At 51.8% G+C, this 27,871-nt stretch overlaps 1 protein-coding gene across 2 annotated transcripts; it reads right to left on the reverse strand.

Moving 5' to 3' along the window:
- Window positions 1–1,531: 1,531 nt before the first annotated feature.
- On the reverse strand, window positions 1,532–27,871 carry IDH3B (isocitrate dehydrogenase (NAD(+)) 3 non-catalytic subunit beta). Of its 2 annotated transcripts, none has more exons than XM_069745029.1 (12): window positions 27,764–27,871; window positions 27,615–27,695; window positions 27,401–27,499; window positions 24,247–24,367; window positions 24,012–24,072; window positions 23,690–23,822; window positions 23,483–23,616; window positions 19,917–20,019; window positions 19,402–19,548; window positions 19,230–19,324; window positions 19,091–19,151; window positions 1,532–3,489 (listed from the first exon to the last, which is right to left on the reverse strand). In XM_069745029.1, the coding sequence occupies exons 1-12, from the start codon at window positions 27,797–27,799 to the stop codon at window positions 3,412–3,414; spliced, it is 1,149 nt and encodes a 382-aa protein (XP_069601130.1). In that variant the 5' UTR covers window positions 27,800–27,871; the 3' UTR covers window positions 1,532–3,411. The 2 variants fall into 2 exon arrangements, with proteins under 2 accessions (XP_069601130.1, XP_069601129.1); XM_069745028.1 differs by lacking the exon at window positions 1,532–3,489 and adding an exon at window positions 13,194–13,421.

Raw genomic sequence — 27,871 nt, forward strand, 5'->3', positions numbered from 1 at the left:
ATTGTTCCTCGATAGGGAATCTGGAGATGCTCATCAAAGGGTTTCAGGTGCCTGGGAAATTGCTTGAATTGTCTATATTTTCTTCTGATCTTACCGGTCGGTAACTTTATCTAGCCTGGTTCTTGCCCAGGACTTTGGTCCTATAGGGCTTCTGTACCTTTCCTGGTGCTACTTATTTGGTATTGCTCCTGTGTGCTGTCCTGAAGACGAACTGAAAAAAGGGAAATTTGACCTACCAGAAATTTGATTTTCAGGTAGTCCCTCAGGACAGCACCCTTATTTCCCCTTCTTAAGTTTTATCTTGCAGATGAGTTTCTAGTGGCTTGAACAGACCAGTGTTCCCCAACTCCAGTCCTCCAAGCCCATTTCGGCCGGTTTCACACGTCAGTGGCTCCGGTACGTGAGGTGACAGTTTCCTCACGTACCGGAGCCACTGACACACGTAGACACATTCAAATCAATGCATCTGTGCAGATGTCATTGATTTTTTGCGGACCGTGTCTCCGTGTGCCAAACACGGAGACATGTCATGTTCGTGGGAGCGCACAGATTACACGGACCCATTAATGTCAATGGGTCCGTGCAAAACACGTACCGCACACTAACGTTGTCCGTGTGCAGTCCGTGTGCCGTGCAGGAGACAGCGCTACAGTAAGCGTGGGGCCGCTCATTTACAGTGATGAATATGCGGCTCCACCCCTATGGGAGGTGGAGCCGCATACTCATGACTGTAATCGGCGGCCCCACGTGACCGCTCATACAGTAGAAGGTGCGGCCAGGACAGGAAGCAGCACCAGCCAGCGAGGGAGGCGGGTGAGTATTTTAAGAACAGTGGGCGGGCGCACAGGGGGTGGGAGGGGGGTGAGGACATGGACCTTTATTTTAAACATGAGAAACAAAAAAAAAAGGATTTATCATATCTTTTTTACAGCAAACGCTGCTGCAGAGAAGATATGAATCGCGGCTTCAGCACCAGATGCAGGGGACAGCGCTAAACTTTAGTGCTGTCTCCTGCACGGTGCGTGTGGTACCCAGTGGGCACACGGGCGGCACACGTGTGCCGCACTGATGTGCCACAGAAACGCATGGGCACGGATAATTCCGGTACCGATTTTTCCGGTACCGGAATTATCTGGACGTGTGGGACTGCCCTTCCTTAGTATTGCCTAGGTGATAATTGCATCAACTGCACAACAGTAATTCCATCACCTGTGCAATACAAAGGAAATTCTGAAAACATGACCTGTTGGTGGGCCTTGAGTTGGGGACTACTTTTATTCATCCTTCTGTAGTGATTTGAAAGACCTGTGATCCTGTCCCTGCAAAGATCAAAGAAGACAACCTCGAGTGTGCTGTCCTGAAGGACGACCTGGAAATATAATTATTGGTAGGTCTAATTCCCCTTTAAATGTGATAACCATTCATCCTTGGGGTCGGTGAAGACCTATGAAACCCAATCTAACAACACAGACAGTAATGGAAGCTTTCCCGTCACACATGTGTATTTCCATTTTTTCAGGTCACTGCAGGCTCCACACAAAACAACTTTATTTATAGAGAGAATATACATCAGGCAATGCTGCATCAAACTTTGCACATAGGAGATTCTTTCTTGCATGACAATTTTATTTTTCAGTTCCCATAGCAGTACTTTCAGCGCAATATATTCTGCACAGCCGGTGCCCATAGCGGTGCCATTGGTACAATATATTTTAGATGTCCTTTGCTCACCATAGTGCTCTCAATGCGGTATATTCATGGGATGTGTGCCCATACTGGTACAATATATTCTGCACACCCCATGCCCACAGCGGTGCCTTTGGTACAATACATTTAAGATGTTAAATGCTCACAGTAGTGTGCTCGATGCGGTATAATTATCGGGTGTGTGCCCATACCGGTACAATATATTCTGCACACCCCATGCCCATAGCGGTGCCTTTGGTACAATACATTTAAGATGTTATTTGATCACAGCAGTGCTCTCAATGTGGTATATTCATGGGGTGTGTGCCCATACTGGTACAATATATTCTGCTCAGCCCGTTCCCATAGCGGTGCCTTTGGTACAATACATTTAAGATGTTATTTGCTCACAGTAGTGTGCTCGATGCGGTATATTTATCGGGTGTGTGCCCATACTGGTACAGTATATTTTGCACACCCCATGCCCATAGCAGTGCCTTTGGTACTATACATTTAAGATGTTATTTGCTCACAGCAGTGCTCTCAATGTGGTATATTCATGGGGTGTGTGCCCATACTGGTACAATATATTCTGTACAGCCCGTGCCCATAGCGGTGCCTTTGGTACAATACATTTAAGATGCTATTTTCTCACAGTAGTGCACTCAGTGCGGTATATTCACGGGTTGTGTGCCCATACTGGTACAATATATTCTGGGGCATAGAGCAACGCGTTTCAATCGCAAAAGCGATCTGTATCAAAGCTTTGATAAAGATCGCTTTTGCGGTCGAAACGTGTCGCTCTATGTCCCAGTGTGCATTATCATGCGGTCTGGGAGCATGTCATGTCTTAAACTGTTTGAATAAATTTGAAGAATTTGTTATCCAAAGGAGCTGGAACACAATTTTTTTTTCTTTCTTCTTATATACATATACGTCTCCTCAGGATGGAGTTCCGTGCACCTTGAAGTATCGGTGAGCTGGCTTTTCCTTTCTTACTTATGACAATATATTCTGCACAGCCTTTGCCTATAGTGGTACCACCAGTAAATTATATTTTGGATGCCCTTTTCTTAGGCTATGGTCACGTTTATTTGTTTTTAAAGCAAATTTTCAACTGCGTTTTTAAAGTACAAGCAAAGCGTATAAGATTTTAGAAGTCTCATGCACACAGCTTGGATTTTTTGGCCTCAACATTTTGCGTAAAACCTTGTTTTTTGCAGAATGCAGCATATCACTTCTTTCAGCGTTTTTCACCCATTGTTTGGGCGGTGCAAAAAATTCTGATAAAATGCAAGTATCAGTTTTTGCTGCTTTTTTTGTGCCAAAACCTGATGAAGTAGAATCAAATATTTTTTTGAATTTAACGTAATCAGGATTCACAAGAGACAAATGTACCCTGACAAAAACGCTGCAAAAAAACACCAAAAACTTATCAAAACCTGCAGGAAAAAAGTATAAAAAACGCAACATGTGAACATAGCCTTAAAGTTGTACCTTCAATACAGTATATACCTGTATGGTGCCCATAGCGGTACCTTCAGTCCATTACATTACACTAATCCTGCAGCTATATCTGATGTGCATGAGCATTGTAGAAGCCAGAAGCGGCAAAGCAGTGATTGGTGATGGGAGCAAACTGCACAATGGTGACACAGAGCTGGTTGTATACTGGAGGCGAGCACACGTCATACATAACAGCAGCAGGGAACATCATCGGCCGCTCTAGGAGTTGAGGTTGGCGATCACGGCCTGTGTGTAGTCCAGGGATGTGGCGTATCCTCCCATATCTGTTGTACGCACCTGCAAGCAATAAAAGGATCTTTACAGGTGGGCGAGTAACATGGCAAGATGGCAGCATGCAGTGCCTCACACTGACCACTGGAGGTCAGTAACCTTCCATATAAGCAGTAGGACGACAGCGTTACGATCCTGCCTGAGCCAAGATGGGCAGCTGTCGCATGGTATTCATCACCTTCGGGGGATAATGGTACACACCGAGGTACGCTCCTTGGATGGTGAAGTGCATGTCAGTAATATGTGAACGGGTCTTTGTATCGGTGACTACAGGCTTTCAGGACTTCACCTGTTTCCATCACGATCGGTCTGATCTAGGAGGCGCGGAGACATCACAGTGATGGTTGTGGCGAGGAGACTGGTAACATCATTGTCAGGGGAGTGGCAGTGCTCTCAGCACTCGGCTGTGTCCATGTCTGTTTCATTGAAGCTTGGTGGTCTTTCCGGCCATGCGCTTACCCCTGAGCATTATTCACCTGTGGAGCCTCCTGGTTTATGTGCGGACATCATACCTGGGTCGGACAGAGTGGAGACCCGCACCTTGCGGCCGCCCGACCAGGCCTCTCATGTTCACGGATATCTGGATCCGCATAGTGCAGATACTGGTGAATTAAATGATAGAATAGGGAGCGGTCAGCTCGCTCGTCCATGATTGAGGCCGTGCGTCAGAGCACAAGAGGCTTGATGAGGTCACTACATCGTGACACCCTGCCTCAGGGCACAGAGTAAACCCGACCAGCGGGGAATGGGGTAGGGAGCTTGGGGGTTTTAATTAACAGCACTTTGTGGAGACATAATATTACATAAGGGGGCTGTGTGGGGACATCATACTATGTAAGGGGGACTGTGTGGGGACATCATACTGTGTAAGGGGGCTGTGTGGGGACATCATACTATGTAAGGGGGACTGTGTGGGGACATACTATGTAAGGGGGCTGTGTGGGGACATCATACTGTGTAAGAGGGCTGTGTGGGGACATCATACTATGTAAGGAGGCTGTGTGGGGATAACATACTATGTAAGGGGGACTGTGTGGGGACATCATACTATGTAAGGGGGTTGTGTGGGGACATCATACTATGTAAGGGGGATATACTATGTAAGGGGGCTGTGTGGGGACATCATACTATGTAAGGGGGCTGTGTGGGGACAACATACTATGTAAGGGGGCTGTGTGGGGACAACATACTATGTAAGGGGGTTGTGTGTGGACATCATACTAAGTAAGGGGGTTGTGTGTGGACATCATACTATGTAAGGGGGCTGTGTGGGGACAACATACTATGTGAGGGGGGCTGTGTGGGGACAACATACTATGTAAGGGGGCTGTGTGGGGACAACATACTATGTAAGGGGGGTTGTGTGTGGACATCATACTATGTAAGGGGGCTGTGTGGGGACAACATACTATGTAAGGGGGCTGTGTGGGGACAACATACTATGTGAGGGGGCTGTGTGGGGATATACTATGTAAGGGGGTTGTGTGGGGACAACATACTATGTAAAGGGGCTTTGTGGGGCCAACATACTATGTAAGGAGGGCTGAGTGGGGACAACATACTATGTAAGGGGGGCTGAGTGGGGACAACATACTATGTGAGGGGGGCTGAGTGGGAACAACATACTATGTAAGTAGGCTGTGTGGGGACAACATACTATGTGAGGGGGGCTGAGTGGGAACAACATACTATGTAAGTAGGCTGTATGGGAACAACATACTATGTGAGGGGGGCTGAGTGGGAACAACATAATATGTAAGGGGGCTTTGTGGGGACAACATACTATGTAAGGGGGCTGTGTGGGGACAACATACTATGTGAGGGGGGCTGAGTGGGAACAACATACTATGTAAGTAGGCTGTGTGGGGACAACATACTATGTAAGTAGGCTGTGTGGGGAAAACATACTATGTGAGGCTATGTGCACACGTTCAGGATTTCTTGCAGACATTTCCTGAGCAAAACCGGACATTTTCTGCAAGAAATCCTCACGCGTTTTTGACGCTTTTTTTTCCCGGAGCTTCCCAATGCATTAAATAGCGGGAAAAACATGAAAAATCTGCAAAATTAATGAACATGCTGCGATTTTTACCGCATGTGAAGGGGCTTTGTGGGGACTTTGTGTAAGGCAGGGCAGCGTGTGAACATCATACTGTGTAAGGGGGACTGTGTGGGGACAACATACTATGTAAGGGAGGCTATGTGGGAACATCATAATATGTAAGGGGGGGGGGGGAAGTGCACATCCAAGCACTTTCCGCCTCCTGTCGCCTCCAGCTCAAAAATATCTCCAGAATCCATCCTTTCCTCAACCGTCAATCTACTAAAATGCTTGTGCACGCCCTCATCATCTCCCGCCTTGACTACTGCAACATCCTTTTCTGTGGCCTCCCTTGCACCTCTCCAGTCCATTCTTAACTCTGCTGCCCGACTAATTAATCTCTCTCCTCACTACTTCTCCGCTTCCCCCATCTGCAAATCTCTTCACTGGCTCCCATTCCCTCAGCGTATCCAGTTCAAATTACTAATACTAACCCACAAAGCCATCCATAACCTGTCTCCTCCATATATCTCTGAACTAATCTCCCAATATCTTCCCTCACGTGACCTCCGGTCCTCCCAAGACCTCCTTCTCTCCTCCACACTTATTCACCTCTCACCCAACCGCCTGTAAGCTTCTCCTGAATATCCTCTGGAATTCTTTGCCCCAACACGTCCGACTATCAACCACATTCAGATCCTTCAGATAGAACCTGAAAACCCATCTCTTCAGGAAAGCCTACAGCCTGCACTGACCCCGCTGCCTCCTCACCAACACCGGAGCTACCGCCTCACCAACACCGGAGCTACCGCCTCACCAACACCGGAGCTACCGCCTCACCAACACCGGAGCTACCGCCTCACCAACACCGGAGCTACCGCCTCTCAACACCGGAGCTCCTGCAACCCTCAAACTACTGTCTCCATCCCCACCATCCTGTAGAATGTAAGCCCGCAAGGGCAGGGTCCTCTCCCCTCTGTATCAGTCTGTCATTGTTAGCTTGTTTACTGTGAATGATATCTATAACTCTGAATGTAACCCCTTCTCATGTAAAGCACCATGGAATCAATGGTGCTATATAAATAAATAATAATAATGTGTGGGGACATCATACTGTGTAAGGGGGGATGTGTGAGGACATCATACTGTATAAGGGGGGCTGTGTGGGGACATCATACTGTATAAGGGGGGCTGTGTGGGGACATCATACTGTGTAAGGGGGGCTGTGTGGGGACATCATACTGTGTAAGGGGGGCTGTGTGGGGACATCATACTGTGTAAGGGGGGCTGTGTGGGGACATCATACTGTATAAGGGGGGCTGTGTGGGGACATCATACTGTATAAGGGGGGCTGTGTGGGGACATCACACTGTGTAGGGGGGCTGTGTGTGAACATCATACTGTATAAGGGGGCTGTGTGAGGATATCATACTGTGTAAGGGGGGCTGTGTGGGGACATCATACTGTGTAATGGGGGCTGTGTGGGGACATCATACTGTATAAGGGGGGGCTGTGTGGGGACATCATACTGTGTAACGGGGGCTGTGTGGGGACATCATACTGTGTAAGGGGGGCTGTGCGGGAACATCATACTGTGTAAGGGGGGCTGTGTGGGGACATCATACTGTATAAGGGGGGCTGTGTGGGGACATCATACTGTGTAAGGGGGGGCTGTGCGGGAACATCATACTGTGTAAGGGGGGCTGTGTGAGGACAGCATACTGTGTAAGGGGGCTGTGTGGGGACATCATACTGTGTAAGGGGGGCTGTGTGAGGACATCATACTGTGTAAGGGGGGCTGCGTGAGGACATCATACTGTGTAATGGGGCTGTGTGGGGACATCATACTGTGTAAGGGGGGCTGTGCGGGAACATCATACTGTGTAAGGGGGGCTGTGTGAGGACAGCATACTATGTAAGGGGGGCTGTGCGGGAACATCATACTGTGTAAGGGGGGCTGTGTGGGGACATCATACTGTGTACGGCGGCTGTGTGGGGACATCATACTGTGTAAGGGGGCTGTGTGGGGACATCATACTGTGTACGGCGGCTGTGCGGGGACATCATACTGTGTAAGGGGGGCTGTGTGGGGACATCATACTGTGTAATGGGGGCTGTGTGGGGACATCATACTGTATAAGGGGGGGCTGTGTGGGGACATCATACTGTGTAACGGGGGCTGTGTGGGGACATCATACTGTGTAAGGGGGGCTGCGCGGGAACATCATATTGTGTAAGGGGGGCTGTGTGGGGACATCATACTGTATAAGGGGGGCTGTGTGGGGACATCATACTGTGTAAGGGGGGCTGTGCGGGAACATCATACTGTGTAAGGGGGGCTGTGTGAGGACAGCATACTGTGTAAGGGGGGGCTGTGCAGGGACATCATACTGTGTAAGGGGGCTGTGTGGGGACATCATACTGTGTAAGGGGGGCTGTGTGAGGACATCATACTGTGTAAGGGGGCTGTGTGGGGACATCATACTGTGTACGGCGGCTGTGTGGGGACATCATACTGTGTAAGGGGGGCTGCGTGAGGACATCATACTGTGTAATGGGGCTGTGTGGGGACATCATACTGTGTAAGGGGGGCTGTGCGGGAACATCATACTGTGTAAGGGGGGCTGTGTGAGGACAGCATACTATGTAAGGGGGGCTGTGCGGGAACATCATACTGTGTACGGCGGCTGTGTGGGGACATCATACTGTGTAAGGGGGGCTGTGTGGGGACATCATACTGTGTACGGCGGCTGTGCGGGGACATCATACTGTGTAAGGGGGGCTGTGTGGGGACATCATACTGTGTAAGGGGGCTGTGTGGGGACATCATACTATGTACGGCGGCTGTGTGGGGACATCATACTGTGTACGGCGGCTGTGTGAGGACATCATACTGTTAAAGGGGTAAGAGCACAGGATACAATCAGCCCCAGTTGACCTGTATAAACAATAGAGTGACTCAACATAATTCTGCTCAATATTAATTGAAAAAAATGTAATAAAAAAAAATGAGCAGAATTAAGTTCTGCCTCCACAATGGTCACAGTCTCTCATATAGTCCCTTTGGAAAATGAACTGTCCACAACCTATGAGAGGTGAGGAGCCCACATCACAGCGGCCGTCATGCCACGTCTTGGTTCTGCATTATCCTTCATTCCTGAAGTGGTTGATGAGCACAGATTACTCCCCATTAGCTCATAGAATGATGGTTGCAGTAGCGCCACCCCATGGGGCAGTAAAATACCACAGCTTATTAGAGGTGAACAGATCTCAGAAATTCACCAACACTCGCACCTGCTGAGAACGAAGCAACTGCAATCATTACAGCCTGCATTATGCTCCCGTGACGCACTCACTATTTATCACTAGAGTTCAGAGAATATGTTCGGAATTGGTCGCCAAATCGGAATTTGCCATATTCATGCCATATTGGTACCCTATTAATGCGGACGGAACATCATTCAGGATGGTAGTGGACAATGCGCTCTTCATGCAGATGGCCCATCATTCAGGATGGTAGTGGACACTGCGCTCTTCATGAGGACGGCCCATCATTCAGGATGGTAGTGAACACTGCGTTCTTCATGCAGACGGCCCATCATTCAGGATGGTAGTGGACACTGCGTTCTTCATGAGGACGGCCCATCATTCACGATGGTAGTGGACACTGCGTTCTTCATGCGGACGGCCCATCATTCAGGATGTTAGTGGACACTGCGCTCTTCATGAGGACGGCCCATCATTCAGCATGGTAGTGGACACTGCGCTCTTCATGAGGACGGCCCATCATTCAGGATGGTAGTGGACACTGCGCTCTTCATGAGGACTGGCCCATCATTCAGGATGGTAGTGGACACTGCGTTCTTCATGAGGACGGCCCATCATTCAGGATGGTAGTGGACACTGCGCTCTTCATGAGGACGGCCCATCATTCAGGATGGTAGTGGACACTGCGCTCTTCATGAGGACGGCCCATCATTCAGGATGGTAGTGGACACTGCGCTCTTCATGTGGACGGCCCATCATTCAGGATGGTAGTGGACACTGCGCTCTTCATGAGGACGGCCCATCATTCAGGATGGTAGTGGACACTGCGCTCTTCATGAGGACGGCCCATCATTCAGGATGGTAGTGGACACTGCGCTCTTCATGAGGACGGCCCATCATTCAGGATGTTAGTGGACACTGCGTTGTTCATGAGGACGGCCCATCATTCAGGATGTTTGTGGACACTGCGCTCTTCATGAGGACGGCCCATCATTCAGGATGGTAGTGAACACTGCGTTCTTCATGAGGACGGCCCATCATTCACGATGGTAGTGGACACTGCGTTCTTCATGAGGACGGCCCATCATTCAGGATGGTAGTGGACACTGCGCTCTTCATGAGGACGGCCCATCATTCAGGATGGTAGTGGACACTGCACTCTTCATGAGGACAGCCCATCATTCAGGATGTTAGTGGACACTGCGTTCTTCATGCAGACGGCCCATCATTCAGGATGGTAGTGGACACTGTGCTCTTCATGAGGACGGCCCATTATTCAGGATGTTAGTGAACACTGCGTTCTTCATGAGGACGGCCCATCATTCAGGATGGTAGTGGACACTGCACTCTTCACGAGGACAGCCCATCATTCAGGATGTTAGTGGACACTGCGTTCTTCATGCAGACGGCCCATCATTCAGGATGGTAGTGGACACTGTGCTCTTCAGGAGGACGCAACCATCATTCAGGATGTTAGTGGACACTGCACTCTTCATGAGGACGGCCCATCATTCAGGATGTTTGTGGACACTGCGTTCTTCATGAGGACGGCCCATCATTCACGATGGTAGTGGACACTGCGTTCTTCATGAGGACGGCCCATCATTCAGGATGGTAGTGGACACTGCACTCTTCATGAGGACGGCCCATCATTCAGGATGGTAGTGGACACTGCGCTCTTCAGGAGGACGGCCCATCATTCACGATGGTAGTGGACACTGCGTTCTTCATGAGGACGGCCCATCATTCAGGATGGTAGTGGACGCTGCACTCTTCATGAGGACGGCCCATCATTCAGGATGGTAGTGGACACTGCACTCTTCATGAGGACGGCCCATCATTCAGGATGTTAGTGGACACTGCGTTCTTCATGCAGACGGCCCATCATTCAGGATGGTAGTGGACACTGTGCTCTTCATGAGGACGGCCCATTTTTCAGGATGTTAGTGGACACTGCGTTCTTCATGAGGACGGCCCATCATTCAGGATGGTAGTGGACACTGCGTTCTTCATGCAGACGGCCCATCATTCAGGATGGTAGTGGACACTGCGCTCTTCAGGAGGACGGCCCATCATTCAGGATGGTAGTGGACACTGCGCTCTTCATGAGGACGGCCCATCATTCACGATGGTAGTGGACACTGCGCTCTTCATGAGGATGGCACATCATTCACGATGGTAGTGGACACTGCGCTCTTCATGTGGACGGCCCATCATTCAGGATGGTAGTGGACACTGCGCTCTTCATGAGGACGGCCCATCATTCACGATGGTAGTGGACACTGCGCTCTTCATGAGGACGGCCCATCATTCAGGATGGTAGTGGACACTGCGTTCTTCATGTGGACGGCCCATCATTCAGGATGGTAGTGGACACTGCGCTCTTCATGAGGACTGGCCCATCATTCAGGATGGTAGTGGACACTGCGTTCTTCATGAGGACGGCCCATCATTCAGGATGGTAGTGGACACTGCGCTCTTCATGAGGACGGCCCATCATTCAGGATGGTAGTGGACACTGCGCTCTTCATGAGGACGGCCCATCATTCAGGATGGTAGTGGACACTGCGCTCTTCATGAGGACGGCCCATCATTCAGGATGGTAGTGGACACTGTGCTCTTCATGAGGACGGCCCATCATTCACGATGGTAGTGGACACTGCGCTCTTCATGAGGACGGCACATCATTCACGATGGTAGTGGACACTGCGCTCTTCATGAGGACGGCCCATCATTCAGGATGGTAGTGGCCACTGCGCTCTTCATGAGGACGGCCCATCATTCAGGATGGTAGTGGACACTGCGCTCTTCATGAGGATGGCCCATCATTCACGATGGTAGTGGACACTGCGCTCTTCATGAGGACGGCCCATCATTCAGGATGGTAGTGGACACTGCGTTCTTCATGTGGACGGCCCATCATTCAGGATGGTAGTGGACACTGCGCTCTTCATGAGGACGGCCCATCATTCAGGATGGTAGTGGACACTGCGTTCTTCATGTGGACGGCCCATCATTCAGGATGGTAGTGAACATTGCGCTCTTCATGAGGACTGGCCCATCATTCAGGATGGTAGTGGACACTGCGTTCTTCATGAGGACGGCCCATCATTCAGGATGGTTGTGGACACTGCGTTCTTCATGTGGACGGCCCATCATTTAGGATGTTAGTGGACACTGTGCTCTTCATGAGGACGGCCCATCATTCAGGATGTTAGTGGACACTGCGTTATTCACGTGGCGGCCAATCATTCAGGATGGTAGTGGACACTGCGCTCTTCACGTGGACGGCCCATCATTCAGGATGGTAGTGGACACTGCGTTATTCACGTGGCGGCCAATCATTCAGGATGGTAGTGGACACTGCGTTCTTCATGAGGACGGCCCATCATTCAGGATGGTAGTGGACACTGCGTTCTTCATGTGGACGGCCCATCATTCAGGATGTTAGTGGACACTGCGCTCTTCATGAGGACGGCCCATCATTCAGGATGGTAGTGGACACTGAGCTCTTCACGTGGACGGCCCATCATTCAGGGTGGTAGTGGACACTGCGTTATTCACGTGGCGGCCAATCATTCAGGATGGTAGTGGACACTGCGTTCTTCATGTGGACGGCCCATCATTCAGGATGTTAGTGGACACTGCGTTCTTCATGAGGACGGCCCATCATTCAGAATGGTAGTGGACACTGCGTTCTTCATGAGGACAGCCCATCATTCAGGATGGTAGTGGACACTGCGCTCTTCATGAGGACGGCCCATCATTCAGGATGGTAGTGGACACTGCGTTCTTCATGAGGACGGCCCATCATTCAGGATGGTAGTGGACACTGCGTTATTCACGTGGCGGCCAATCATTCAGGATGGTAGTGGACACTGCGTTCTTCATGAGGACAGCCAATCATTCAGGATGTTAGTGGACACTGCGCTCTTCGTGAGGAAGGCCCATCATTTGGGATGGTTGTGGACACTGCGCTCTTCATGGTGAGCAGACCAACAGCATTCTCAAGTATCTTTTGCCATGACAAGGAGGTCCGCAGACAATCCTACTTCTTGGCAACGGCTGTTGCCCTTTTCATTGTGGTATCTTTCGCTAGACGGGGGTGCGCACCAATACGGCACATTATTAGCATGAACTTTGTGATTGGGGGCGAGCTTATACCAGACGCAGAAGATTCCGCACAATGTGGTGTATAGCAAGGGACACAGTGGTTATAGTACAGGCAGAAGAGTTTGTACAGTGCAGCGTATACCGTGGGGAACTGAGATTATATCAGAGCTGGAATCCATGGGACACTGAGATTATATCAGAGATGGAGCAGTGAACAGGGTGGAGTACATCGCGAGACACAGGAGCTTCACTGCAGTGTGCAGACATTTCGCATAATAATGAACACGTGTAACCGAGCTCACCGGAAGTTTAATACCGTCCTGAAGCGCAAGGTAATAAATATAACTATGTACATTTCATTCCCCGCAGACATGACAGGAGGATGGTGCGGAGGAGTCAGGCGTATATTATTACACACGGTCAGCGTCTAGTTGATGTGGCGAGCATGCAAGTTGTCTATAACGGCCTTGATGAAGTCGGTGGTGGTGGAGTAGCCTCCCATGTCGCGTGTTCGGACCTACAAGATGAGGTGGCAGCAAACAACATAAAGGAAAATAATAAAAATAGCAATGAAAAAAACGTATGAAAGATGGAAAAGCGGGCGGGAATTAACGGACTGTACAGAACAGTTTTATATACAGTTAGGTCCGTATATATTTGGACAGAGACAACATTTTTCTAATTTTGGTTATAGACATTACCACAATGAATTTTAAACAAAACAATTCAGATGCAGTTGAAGTTCAGACTTTCAGCTTTCATTTCAGGGTATCCACATTAAAATTGGATGAAGGGTTTAGGAGTTTCAGCTCCTTAACATGTGCCACCCTGTTTTTAAAAGGACCAAAAGTAATTGGACAATTGACTCCAAGGATATTTCATGGACAGGTGTGGGCAATCCCTTCATTATGTCATTCTCAATTAAGCAGATAAAAGGCCTGGAGTTGATTTGAGGTGTGGTGCTGCATTTGGAAGGTTTTGCTGTGAAGTAAACATGCGGTAAAAGAGCTCTCCATGCAGGTGAAACAAGCCATCCTTAAGCTGCGAAAACAGAAAAAACCCATCCGACAAATTGCTACAATATTAGGAGCGGCAAAATCTACAGTTTGGTGCATCCTGAGAAAGAAAGAAAGCTCTGGTGAACTCATCAATGCAAAAAGACCTGGGCGCCCACGGAAGACAACAGTGGTGGATGATCGCAGAATAATCTCCATGGTGAAGAGAAACCCCTTCACAACAGCCGACCAAGTGACCAACACTCTCCAGGAGGTCGGCGTATCAATATCCAAATCTACCATAAAGAGAAGACTGCATGAAAGTAACTACAGAGGGTTCACTGCACGGTGCAGCCACTCATAAGCATCAAGAATAAAAAGGCTAAAAAACATCTAAAAAAGCCGCACAGTTCTGGAAGAACGTTCTATGGACAGATGAAACCAAGATCAACCTCTACCAGAATGATGGAAAGAGAAAAGTATGGTGAAGGCGCGGTCCAGCTCATGATCCAAAGCATACCACATCATCTGTAACACCCGGCGGAGGCAGTGTGATGGCGCGGGCATGCATGGCTGCAAGTGGCACTGGGTCACTAGTGTTTATTGATGATGGGACACAGGACAGAAGAATGAATTCTGAGGTCTTCAGAGCCGCCATACTGTGTGCTCAGATCCAGCCACATGCAGCCAAACTGGTCGTCGTTTCATACTACAGATGGACAATGACCCAAAACATAAAGCCAAAGCAACCCAGGAGTTTATTAAAGCAAAGAAGTGGAATATTCTGGAATGGCCAAGTCAGTCCCCTGATCCCAACCCAATTGAGCAGCATTTCACTTGTTAAAGACTAAACTTCAGACAGAAAGGCCCACAAACACAAACAAACCGCAACTGAAAACCACCGCAGTGAAGGCCGAGCATCAAAAAGGAGGAAACACAGCGTCTGGTGATGTCCATGAGGTCAAGACTTCAGGCAGTCATTGCCAACAAAGGGTTTTCAACCAAGTACTAGAAATGAACATTTTATTTAACATTATTGAATCTGTCCAATTACTTTTGGTCCCTTTAAAAACAGGGTGGCACATGTTAAGGAGCTGAAACTCCTAAACCCTTCACCCAATTTTAATGTGGACACCCTCAAATGAAAGCTGAAAGTCTGAACTTCAACCGCATCGGAATTGTTTTGTTTAAAATTCATTGTGGTAATATCTATAACCAAAATTAGAAAAATGTTGTCTGTGTCCAAATATATATGGACCTAACTGTATATAAAACTGCTCTGTACAGTCCGTTAATTCCCGCCCGCTTTTTTTAGAAAAAAAAATGAACGCAAGAACCAAATCATAAAAGAATTACAAAACTTTATTGACAAACAGCAAAAAACTAAAAAAAACATGCAAGGCATTAAAGAGTGGGAAACAAAAAGCAGTTTTATATGCAGTCCTCCCCGCCGCCTGTACAGTGGTGCGTCGTCTTCCCCCCGCCTCCTGTACAGTGGTACGTCGTCTTCCCCCCGCCTCCTGTACAGTGGTACGTCGTCTTCCCCCGCCTCCTGTACAGTCGTACGTCGTCTTCCCCCTGGCTCCTGTACAGTCATAGGTCGTCTTTACCCCGCCTCCTGTACAGTCATAGGTCGTCTTTCCCCCTGGCCCTTGTACAGTCATAGGTCGTCTTCCCCCTGGCTCCTGTACAGTCATAGGTCGTCTTTCCCCCTGGCCCTTGTACAGTCATAGGTCGTCTTCCCCCTGGCTCCTGTACAGTCATAGGTCGTCTTTCCCCCTGGCTCCTGTACAGTCATAGGTCGTCTTTACCCCGCCTCCTGTACAGTCATAGGTCGTCTTTCCCCCGCCTCCTGTACAGTCATAGGTCGTCTTTCCCCCTCCTCCTGTACAGTCATAGGTCGTCTTCCCCCTGGCTCCTGTACAGCCGTACGTCGTCTTCCCCCGCCTCCTGTACAGTGATAGGTTGTCTTCCCCCCGCCTCCTGTACAGTGGTACGTCGTCTTCCCCCTGGCTCCTGTACAGTCATAGGTCGTCTTTCCCCCGCCTCCTGTACAGTCATAGGTCGTCTTTCCCCCAGCTCCTGTACAGTCATAGGTCGTCTTCCCCCTGGCTCCTGTACAGTGGTACGTCGTCTTCCCCCGCCTCCTGTACAGTGGTACGTCGTCTTCCCCCGCCTCCTGTACAGTGGTACGTCGTCTTCCCCCGCCTCCTGTACAGTGGTACGTCGTCTTCCCCCGCCTCCTGTACAGCCGTACGTCGTCTTCCCTCTGGCAGAGGTGCAGGTGAGAGGAGGCAGGAGCAGAGACAGAGGAAAGGAGAGGCAGGAGTGTGGTTAACAGTAAAGATGGTCAGCTGACAACATTGTTGAGCAGAACCAGCAAAGCACTGTGGGTAACAAGGCCCTGGTGATGTGCGGTGCCCCGTGCAGACTGTTAGTAGCTTGTATTATACATAAGTGCAGCTCCGCCCCCAGATCAGGACAACGGACCTCCGTATAAGGCTGAGACACTGACTAGACCCCCTCACAAGCTGCAGGACCTGACAACACCTGCATGCTCACTGTAAGCACAGGAGTCTCTGACCCAGCACATCAACAGAGACAGAATACTTCCAGACAAGAGCAGTGCATTATGGGGCTGAGCTGTAGGGAGGAGTCAGTGCAGTGCATTATGGAGGCTGAGCTATAGAGTGGTGTCAGTGCGGTGCATTATGGGGGCTGAGCTATAGAGTGGTGCCAGTGCAGTGCATTATGGGGGCTGAGCTGTAGGGAGGAGTCAGTGCAGTGCATTATGGGGGCTGAGCTGTAGGGAGGAGTCAGTGCAGTGCATTATGGGGCTGAGCTGTAGGGAGGAGTCAGTGCAGTGCATTATGGGTCTGAGCTGTAAGGAGGAGTCAGTGTGGGGCATTATGGGGGCTGAGCTGTAGGATTGAAGTCAGTGCAGTGCATTATGGGGGCTGAGCTGTAGGGAGGAGTCAGTGCAGTGCATTATGGGGGCTGAGCTGTAGGGCAGAGTCAGTGCAGTGCATTATGGGGGCTGAGCTGTAGGGAGGAGTCAGTGCAGTGCATTATGGGGGCTGAGCTGTAGGGAGGAGTCAGTGCAGTGCATTATGGGGGCTGAGCTGTAGGGATGAGTCAGTGCAGTGCATTATGGGGCTGAGCTGTAGGATTGAAGTCAGTGCAGTGCATTATGGGGGCTGAGCTGTAGGGAGGAGTCAGTGCAGTGCATTATAGGGCTGAGCTGTAGGGAGGAGTCAGTGCAGTGCATTATGGGGGCTGATCTGTAGGGTTGTAGTCAGTGCAGTGCATTATGAGGGCTGAGCTGTAGGGAGGAGTCAGTGCAGTGCATTATGGCGGCTGATCTGTAGGGTTGTAGTCAGTGCAGTGCATTATGGGGGCTGAGCTGTAGGAGTGAAGTCAGTGCAGTGCATTATGGGGCTGAGCTGTAGGGCAGAGTCAGTGCAGTGCATTATGGGGCTGAGCTGTAGGGTGGAGTCGGTGCAGAGCATTATGGGGCTGAGCTATAGGGTTGGAGTCAGTGCAGTGCATTATGGGGGCTGTGCTGTAGGGAGGAGTCAGTGCAGAGCATTATGGGCGCTGAGCTGTAGGGAGGAGTCGTGCAGTGCATTATGGGGCTGAGCTGTAGGGAGGAGTCGTGCAGTGCATTATGGGGCTGAGCTGTAGGGAGGAGTCAGTGCAGTGCATTATGGGGCTGAGCTGTAGGGTGGAGTCAGTGCAGCGCATAATGGGGGCTGGGCTGTAGGGAGGAGTCAGTGCAGTGCATTATGGGGGCTGAGCTGTAGGGTGGAGTCAGTGCAGTGCATTATGGGGGCTGAACTGTAGGGAGGAGTCAGTGCAGTGCATAATGGGGGCTGGGCTGTAGGGAGGAGTCAGTGCAGTGCATTATGGGGGCTGGGCTGTAGGGTGGAGTCAGTGCAGTGCATTATGGGGGCTGGGCTGTAGGGAGGAGTCAGTGCAGTGCATAATGGGGGCTGGGCTGTAGGGTGGAGTCAGTGCAGTGCATAATGGGGGCTGAGCTGTAGGGAGGAGTCAGTGCAGTGCATTATGGGGGCTGGGCTGTAGGGTGGAGTCAGTGCAGTGCATAATGGGGGCTGAGCTGTAGGGAGGAGTCGTGCAGTGCATTATGGGGCTGAGCTGTAGGGTGGAGTCAGTGCAGCGCATAATGGGGGCTGGGCTGTAGGGAGGAGTCAGTGCAGTGCATTATGGGGGCTGGGCTGTAGGGTGGAGTCAGTGCAGTGCATTATGGGGGCTGAACTGTAGGGAGGAGTCAGTGCAGTGCATAATGGGGGCTGGGCTGTAGGGAGGAGTCAGTGCAGTGCATTATGGGGGCTGGGCTGTAGGGTGGAGTCAGTGCAGTGCATTATGGGGGCTGGGCTGTAGGGAGGAGTCAGTGCAGTGCATAATGGGGGCTGGGCTGTAGGGTGGAGTCAGTGCAGTGCATAATGGGGGCTGAGCTGTAGGGAGGAGTCAGTGCAGTGCATTATGGGGGCTGGGCTGTAGGGTGTAGTCAGTGCAGTGCATTATGGGGCTGAGCTGTAGGGAGGAGTCAGTGCAGTGCATTATGGGGGCTGGGCTGTAGGGAGGAGTCAGTGCAGTGCATTATGGGGGCTGTGCTGTAAGGAGGAGTCAGTGCATTATGGGGGCTGTGCTGTAGGGAGGAGTCAGTGCAGTGCATTATGGGGGCTGGGCTGTAGGGTGGAGTCAGTGCAGTGCATTATGGGGGCTGGGCTGTAGGGAGGAGTCAGTGCAGTGCATAATGGGGGCTGGGCTGTAGGGTGGAGTCAGTGCATTATGGGAACTGTGCTGTAGGGAGGAGTCAGTGCAGTGCATTATGGGGGCTGTGCTGTAAGGAGGAGTCAGTGCATTATGGGGGCTGTGCTGTAAGGAGGAGTCAGTGCATTATGGGGCTGAGCTGTAGGGAGGAGTCAGTGCAGTGCATTATGGGGGCTGGGCTGTAGGGAGGAGTCAGTGCAGTGCATTATGGGGGCTGTGCTGTAAGGAGGAGTCAGTGCATTATGGGAACTGTGCTGTAGGGAGGAGTCAGTGCATTATGGGAACTGTGCTGTAGGGAGTCAGTGCATTATGGGGGCTGGGCTGTAGGGTGTAATCAGTACTCTGCGTTATATGGAGTCAGGTGGTGTTACGCCGTATGCGCCGCCTCGCTCCTCACCTTCCCCTGCTTTATCACCCTCTTCACGGCGTCAGATATCAGATTGGAGTGATGCTCGAGGCTGGAACAGAAGAGATGTGACTCTGAAGAGCTGTCCGGCCTGTGAACACTGATAACCCCCGGGACAGAGGTCACTTACTTGAGGTGGCGCAGCATATTGGTGGCGGTCAGCAGCATGGCAGTCGGGTTGGCAATGTTTCTGCCTACAGCCTGTGCAAAAGGGTGACGGGCGCCCTGCAAGAAACAGCGGACGAGGGGTCAATAAAGGCGAAATCACAGAGTGTCAGGATGGGGCGAGACATCAGACTTACTGTCTCAAACACGGCGTTCTCCGCACTGTAACTCTCCCCCGGGACCACGCCGGCTCCACCGACCAGCCCCGCCGCCAGGTTGTCAATGATGTTACCATACAGGTTTGGCATCACGAGCACATCGAACTGGTAAGGGTTCTGCACCAGCTGCGGGAAGGAAAGGCAGGAGAGTGATTGTACACAGCCAGACAGCCGCCCGCCAAAGCCTGGCCACTCGTCGCAGCTCCAGCCGCCCGCCAAGTACCGAAGGCCGAGCCCACCACACACCGTGGCCGAGCCCCTAAGAGCCCGCCACTCTGAGCCACGCCCGCCACTCTGAGCCAAGCCCGCCCATTCCCTCTCTCACTCCACTGGGCAACACATGGGCTTCTCTCAGCACTCCAACAACATGGTGGGATGTGTGGAGGGACGGTGGGATGTGTGGAGGGACGGTGGGATGTGTGGAGGGACGGTGGGATGTGTGGAGGGACGGTGGGATGTGTGGAGGGACGGTGGTCCTTCAGTGACGCTCTCACCTGCATGCAGCAGTTGTCAATGATCATTGTCTCAAACTGGATCCTGGGATATAATTCCGCCACCTCCTTACAGCACTGAAGGAACAGGCCATCCCCCAACTTCCTGCAGAATGGCAGATAGACAAGGGTTAAAACATGCGCACATCTACGGCTCTCGTCTGTTCTCTATAGATGGCATACACGCACATCTATGGCTGTCGCCTGTTCTCTATAGACGGTACATACGTACATCTACGGCTCTCGTCTGTTCTCTATAGATGGCGCATATGCACATCTACGGCTCTCGCCTGTTCTCTATAGACGGTACATACGCACATCTACGGCTCTCACCTGCTCTGTATAGACGGCACATACGTACATCTACGGCTCTCGCCTGTTCTCTATAGACGGTACATACGTACATCTACGGCTCTCGCCTGTTCTCTATAGACGGCACATACGCACATCTACGGCTCTCGACTGTTCTCTATAGTCGGTACATACGCACATCTACGGCTCTCACCTGCTCTGTATAGACGGCACATACGTACATCTACGGCTCTCGCCTGTTCTCTATAGACGGCACATACGCACATCTACGGCTCTCGCCTGTTCTCTATAGACGGTACATACGCACATCTACGGCTCTCGCCTGTCCTCTATAGTCGGTACATACGCACATCTACGGCTCTCACCTGCTCTGTATAGACGGCACATACGTACATCTACGGCTCTCGCCTGTTCTCTATAGACGGTACATACGTACATCTACGGCTCTCGCCTGTTCTCTATAGACGGCACATACGCACATCTACGGCTCTCGACTGTTCTCTATAGTCGGTACATACGCACATCTACGGCTCTCACCTGCTCTGTATAGACGGCACATACGTACATCTACGGCTCTCGCCTGTTCTCTATAGACGGCACATACGCACATCTACGGCTCTCGCCTGTTCTCTATAGACGGTACATACGCACATCTACGGCTCTCGCCTGTTCTCTATAGACGGCACATACGCACATCTACGGCTCTCGACTGTTCTCTATAGTCGGTACATACGCACATCTACGGCTCTCACCTGCTCTGTATAGACGGCACATACGTACATCTACGGCTCTCGCCTGTTCTCTATAGATGGCACATACGCACATCTACGGCTCTCGCCTGTTCTCTATAGACGGCACATACGCACATCTACGGCTCTCACCTGCTCTCTATAGACGGTACATACGTACATCTACGGCTCTCGCCTGTTCTCTATAGACAGCACATACGCACATCTACGGCTCTCGACTGTTCTCTATAGTCGGTACATACGCACATCTACGGCTCTCACCTGCTCTGTATAGACGGCACATACGTACATCTACGGCTCTCGCCTGTTCTCTATAGATGGTACATACGCACATCTACGGCTCTCGCCTGTTCTCTATAGATGGCACATACGCACATCTACGGCTCTCGCCTGTTCTCTATAGACGGCACATACGCACATCTACGGCTCTCACCTGCTCTCTATAGACGGCACATACGCACATCTACGGCTCTCGCCTGTTCTCTATAGACGGCACATACGCACATCTACGGCTCTCGCCTGTTCTCTATAGACGGCACATACGTACATCTACGGCTCTCGCCTGTTCTCTATAGACGGTACATACGTACATCTACGGCTCTCGCCTGTTCTCTATAGACGGCACATACGCACATCTACGGCTCTCGACTGTTCTCTATAGTCGGTACATACGCACATCTACGGCTCTCGCCTGTTCTCTATAGACGGCACATACGCACATCTACGGCTCTCGACTGTCCTCTATAGACGGTACATACGCACATCTACGGCTCTCGACTGTTCTCTATAGACGGCGCATACGCACATCTACGGCTCTCGCCTGTTCTCTATAGATGGCACATACGCACATCTACGGCTCTCGACTGTCCTCTATAGATGGTACATACGCACATCTACGGCTCTCGACTGTTCTCTATAGATGGTACATACGCACATCTACGGCTCTCGACTGTTCTCTATAGACGGCACATACGCACATCTACGGCTCTCGACTGTCCTCTATAGATGGTACATACGCACATCTACGGCTCTCGACTGTCCTCTATAGATGGTACATACGTACATCTGTGGCTCTCGTCTGCTCTCTATAGTCAGCACATACGCACATCTACGGCTCTCGACTGTTCTCTATAGATGGCACATACGCACATCTGCGGCTCTCGCCTGTTCTCTATAGACGGCACATATGCACATCTACGGCTCTCGACTGTCCTCTATAGATGGTACATACGCACATCTACGGCTCTCGACTGTCCTCTATAGATGGTACATACGTACATCTGTGGCTCTCGTCTGCTCTCTATAGTCAGCACATACGCACATCTACGGCTCTCGACTGTTCTCTATAGATGGCACATACGCACATCTGCGGCTCTCGCCTGTTCTCTATAGACGGCACATACGTACATCTACGGCTCTCGTCTGTTCTCTATAGACGGCACATACGCACATCTACGGCTCTCGCCTGTTCTCTATAGTCAGCACATACGCACATCTGTGGCTCTCGTCTGCTCTCTATAGTCAGCACATGCACACATCTACGGCTCTCACCTGTTCTCTATAGACGGCACATACGCACATCTGTGGCTCTCGTCTGCTCTCTATAGTCAGCACATACGCACATCTGTGGCTCTCGTCTGCTCTCTATAGTCAGCACATGCGCACATCTACGGCTCTCACCTGTTCTCTATAGACGGCACATACGCACATCTGCGGCTCTCGCCTGTTCTCTATAGACGGCACATATGCACATCTACGGCTCTCGTCTGTTCTCTATAGATGGCACATACGCACATCTACGGCTCTCGTCTGCTCTCTATAGTCAGCACATGCGCACATCTACGGCTCTCGTCTGCTCTCCATTAAGCAGATCTATCTGCTGTGAAGCTACTAAGTACAATTCCTTGAAATTTGCAAGTCTCGACAAATTCGAGCAACTTTTGATCTGATAGGATCGCAAAATAAAAATAAATGCCTGGGGCCATTACACAGCCCGCTGAAGAGCGAGCTAATGACATGAGACTTGGCCGTGCCCATAATGCTCTGCAGCTATCGTATCCCATGTAGCACAGTCTATCTGGGGACTATCACAGCTGGGAGAAATGACTGGGGCCGGCCAGGTGGCGCTATTTTAGGATTTTACAGTGCAGCCATGAGAACCTGGCACTAGTGTATGACCTATGAACCCGGGGATTGCCTGACTCATTACTGGTCACCCGCTGTGTCTCCCTGAAGCATTTTGTGATTTCTTCGGAGGATCACTCTCACTTCTCGCTGGCCTCGGAGAACAGAGTGAGGCTCCCCCCCGATTTGTTCACTGGTGTTACTGACACTGAGGGGCTGTGTGAACGTTCAGTGGAATATTCTCCAAGTCACACAGTAAAGTTCAAGCTTTGACTGCTCCGCCGTGCCTTCACGCTCCACCACCATTACTAAGGCTGTGCTTGCATGACAGAGCGGATCTCTGGCTCATCTCCGGACCCTGCAGACCCTCCAGGCACCACTTACATTATATTGGCCTTGTGCACGGCGGTAACCTTGGAACGACCTTTCTTGGTGGCATAATCAAAGGCGAACTTGGCGATCCTGTTGGAGTTCTCGCGAGTGATGATCTTCAGACACTCGATGACGCCGCTGACGCTCTGCAGGGAATGATGGGGGTCAGTGCTCTGCGCTGGGTCACCGCTCTGCACCCACTGCCCTCTCGTCACCCACCTCATGCTCCAGGGAGCTGTACTCGCCCTCCGTCTGCTCCCGGATGATCACCAGGTCCAGGTTGTTGTGCCGCGTCTTGTACCCGGGCAGACTGCTCACATGAACCACATTGGCAAACAGATCCAGCTTCCTCCTGAGAAGGGAGTCAAAGTAAGTGCGCCCCCTGGAGGATGACCTGGAGCAGAGGCCACAGCATCCCATCTGGCCACTCGCTGTATGTCCCACTCTTCCCAGGCAGTACAGAGGCGCCACCTAGTGGCAGAGTGGTGCCTATGACACCGGACCGTCACTGCACGCAGCTCCCTCCCCCAGTCGGACATACCTGAGCCTCATCTCGTAGGAGGCCAGCTCTCCTTTATACTCCATGGGGGTGTGGATCTTCCCTGTAGAGAGGAAATAACGTACATTAAAGAGGCCCCAGGGGTCTATAAGGAGGAGGACAGACAGCCCCTGGAGGGGGCAAACACAGAGTCACTCATCCCCCACACCCCGGCAGTCACCTTCCACCCCCTGGTCCTGCAAATTTCACTTGTGGATGATCCTAACCGTCTCATTACCCTTAATGGCGACTTTGTTCGCCCGCATGGAGGTCAGAACCTCGTCCAGCTTCTCCGGAGACGCCATGTTCTGCACCTCGCTCAAGTGATACTCATCAAATTCCACCGGGACGTCCGCCGCCTGCAGAATATAGACAGGAGTGAGGCTGGAAGCAAAGCCGGAGGGGGTCGCCGAGGGAGAAGAGACTGTAGGGGCGAATGAGAGGGAGCAGTGATGGCTGGGGAAAGAAGAGTAGAGAGCAGAACTGGGCAACCAGATAAAGAGCACAGCGTGACCTTGGAAAGAGAGCGAGAGATCGCTGTTGTGAATTCTGTGGCCAAGCTCCCTCCTGTGGTCGTGAGTGGTACTGCGGCTGGTTCTGTCTATAAGCTTCCTTTGGTGGATGAGAGTGGTACTGCGGCTTCTGAGTTTCCTTCCTCAGGTGATGAGGTTAAGTCGTTAGGTGCTGCTCTATTTAACTCCACCTAGTTCTTTGTTCCTGGCCTCCAGTCAATGTTCTAGTATTGGTCTTGCTTCCTCCTGGATCGTTCCTGTGGCCTCTCTATCCTGCATAAGCTAAGTTCTGCTTGTGTTATTTTTGTTTGCTATATTTTCTGTCCAGCTTGCTATATTGGTTTTTCTTGCTTGCTGGAAGCTCTGAGACGCAGAGGGAGCACCTCCGTACCGTGCGTGGTTGTTTTTAGGTTTTTGTGTTGACCGCAAAGCTATCTTTCCTATCCTCGGTCTATTCAGTAAGTTGGGCCTCACTTTGCTAAATCTATTTCATCTCTGTGTTTGTATTTCATCTTTACTCACAGTCATATGTGGGGGGCTGCCTTTTCCTTTGGGGTATTTCTCTGAGGCAAGGTAGGCTTATTTTTCTATCTTCAGGACTAGCTAGTTTCTCAGGCTGTGCACAGTTGCATAGGGAGCGTTAGGCGCAATCCACGGCTACCTCTAGTGTGGTGTGATAGGATTAGGGATTGCGGTCAGCAGAGTTTCCACGTCTCAGAGCTCGTCCTATGTTATTGGTAAATGTCAGGTCACCTTGTGTGCTCTGAACTTCAAGGTCCATTGTGGTTCTGAATTACCTGTTCATAACAGATCGCGCAGAGCTGGGGCGCCATGGAAAGAGAGAAAGAGATCGCGCAGAGCTGGGGCGCCATGGAAAGAGAGCAAGCGAGAGATCGAGCAGCGCTGGGGCGCCATGGAAAGAGAGCAAGCGAGAGATCGAGCAGAGCTGGGGCGCCATGGAAAGAGAGCAAGCGAGAGATAGCGCAAAGCTGGTGCACCATGGAAAGAGAGCAAGCGAGAGATCGCGCAGAGCTGGGGCGCCATGGAAAGAGAGCAAGCGAGAGATAGCGCAAAGCTGGTGCACCATGGAAAGAGAGCGAGAGATCGCGCAGAGCTGGGGCGTCATGGACAGAGAGCAAGAGAGAGATCGCGCAGAGCTGGGGCGCCATGGAAAGAGAGCAAGCGAGAGATCGCAAAGAGCTGGGGCGCTATGGAAAGAGAGCACGTGAGAGATCGCGCAGAGCTGGGGCGCCATGGAAACAGAGCAAGAGAGAGATCATGCAAAGCTGGTCCGCCATGGAAAGAAAGCAAGAGAGAGATCGCGCAGAGCTGGGGCGGCATGGAAAGAGAGTAAGAGAGATCGCGCAGAGCTGGGGCGCCATGGAAAGAGAGCAAGAGAGAGATCGCGCAGAGCTGGGTTGCCATGGAAAGAATGCAAGCGAGAGATCGCGCAGAGCTGGGGCGCCATGGAAAGAAAGCAAGAGATCGCGCAGAGCTGGGGCGCCATGGAAAGAGAGCAAGAGAGAGATCGCGCAGAACTGGGGCGCCATGGAAAGAGAGCAAGAGAGAGATCGTGCAGAGCTGGGGCGCCATGGAAAGAGAGCAAGCGAGAGATCGCGCAGAGCTGGGGCGCCATGGAAAGAGAGGTGGCGCAGAGCTGGGGCGCCATGGAAACAGAGCAAGAGTTCACGCAGAGCTGGGGCGCCATGGAAACAGAGCAAGAGATCACGCAGAGCTGGGGCGCCATGGAAAGAGAGGAGGCGCAGAGCTGGGGCGCCATGGAAAGAGAGCAAGCGAGAGATCGTGCAGAGCTGGGGCGCCATGGAAAGAGAGCAAGCGAGAGATCGCGCAGAGCTGGGGCGCCATGGAAAGAGAGCAAGCGAGAGATCGCGCAGAGCTGGGGCGCCATGGAAAGAGACCAAGCGAGAGATCGCGCAGAGCTGGGGCGCCATGGAAAGAAAGCAAGCGAGAGATCGCGCAGAGCTGGGGCGCTATGGAAAGAGAGCAAGCGAGAGATCGCGCAGAGCTGGGGCGCCATGGAAAGAGAGCAAGCGAGAGATCGCGCAGAGCTGGGGCGCCATGGAAAGAGAGCAAGCGAGAGATCGCGCAGAGCTGGGGCGCCATGGAAAGAAAGCAAGCGAGAGATCGCGCAGAGCTGGGGCGCTATGGAAAGAGAGCAAGCGAGAGATCGCGCAGAGCTGGGGCGCCATGGAAAGAGAGCAAGCGAGAGATCGCGCAGAGCTGGGGCGCCATGGAAAGAGAGCGAGAGATCGAGCAGAGCTGGGGGCGCCATGGAAAGAGAACAAGCAAGAGATCACGCAGAGCTGGGGCGCCATGGAAACAGAGCAAGAGACCGCGCAGAGCTGGGGCGCCATGGAAACAGAGCAAGAGATCGCGCAGAGCTGGGGCGCCATGGAAACAGAGCAAGAGATCGTGCAGAGCTGGGGCGCCATGGAAACAGAGCAAGAGATCGTGCAGAGCTGGGGCGCCATGGAAACAGAGCAAGAGATCACGCAGAGCTGGGGCGCCATGGAAACAGAGCAAGAGATCACGCAGAGCTGGGGCGCCATGGAAAGAGAGGTGGCGCAGAGCTGGGGCGCCATGGAAACAGAGCAAGAGATCACGCAGAGCTGGGGCGCCATGGAAACAGAGCAAGAGATCGTGCAGAGCTGGGGCGCCATGGAAACAGAGCAAGAGATCGTGCAGAGCTGGGGCGCCATGGAAACAGAGCAAGAGATCGTGCAGAGCTGGGGCGCCATGGAAACAGAGCAAGAGATCACGCAGAGCTGGGGCGCCATGGAAACAGAGCAAGAGATCGCGCAGAGCTGGGGCGCCATGGAAAGAGAGGTGGCGCAGAGTTACAGACAGGCGTGTGCTCACCTTGAACACTTCCTTCAAGGAGTGCATGAGTTCTGGTCCCACTCCATCTCCTGGGATCATGGTGACATGGAACGCCCCCTCCGACTTCACTGCCTCCCCCTGTAGGAAAATAGTCATGTGACTCCAGGCCCCGCCCTCCTCCACAGAGCAGTCACGTGACTCCAGGCCCCGCCTCCCTCTCCCATGACGAGCGGTCTCTGTGACTCCTCCTCACCTGACTGTGCACCGCCTGCAGCGCGGGGGACGCGGAGGACAAGGTTCTGACGAGCGGAGCTCTGCACCGGGGGAAGCATCTCTGTAACGACAAGACTCCGCTGTTACCCCGCGCACACAGCGTCCGCCCTCCCGCAGCCTCCTCCATACCTGTCCTGCCTGTACCATCAGCCTGAGCGCCGCCATGGTGACAGCCGCCGTGCCCCGGAAGTGTATGCCGCCACCACTTCCGGTCCCGCGATGCACGTCGCCCCGCCC

This window comes from Ranitomeya imitator, chromosome 1, assembly GCF_032444005.1.
Source record: "Ranitomeya imitator isolate aRanImi1 chromosome 1, aRanImi1.pri, whole genome shotgun sequence".
In the NCBI taxonomy this organism is placed as follows: Eukaryota; Metazoa; Chordata; class Amphibia; order Anura; family Dendrobatidae; genus Ranitomeya; species Ranitomeya imitator.

Bases quoted from the DNA above. Each gene is read 5' to 3' on its own strand.
- IDH3B (XM_069745028.1), bottom strand. From the start codon at position 27,799: ATGGCGGCGCTCAGGCTGATGGTACAGGCAGGACAG. The intron at 23,617-23,689 runs GTGGGTGACGAG...CATTCCCTGCAG, and splicing joins ACAGCTCCCTGGAGCATGAG to AGCGTCAGCGGCGTCATCGA. The intron at 19,325-19,401 runs GTAAGTCTGATG...TGTTTCTTGCAG, and splicing joins AGAACGCCGTGTTTGAGACA to GGCGCCCGTCACCCTTTTGC.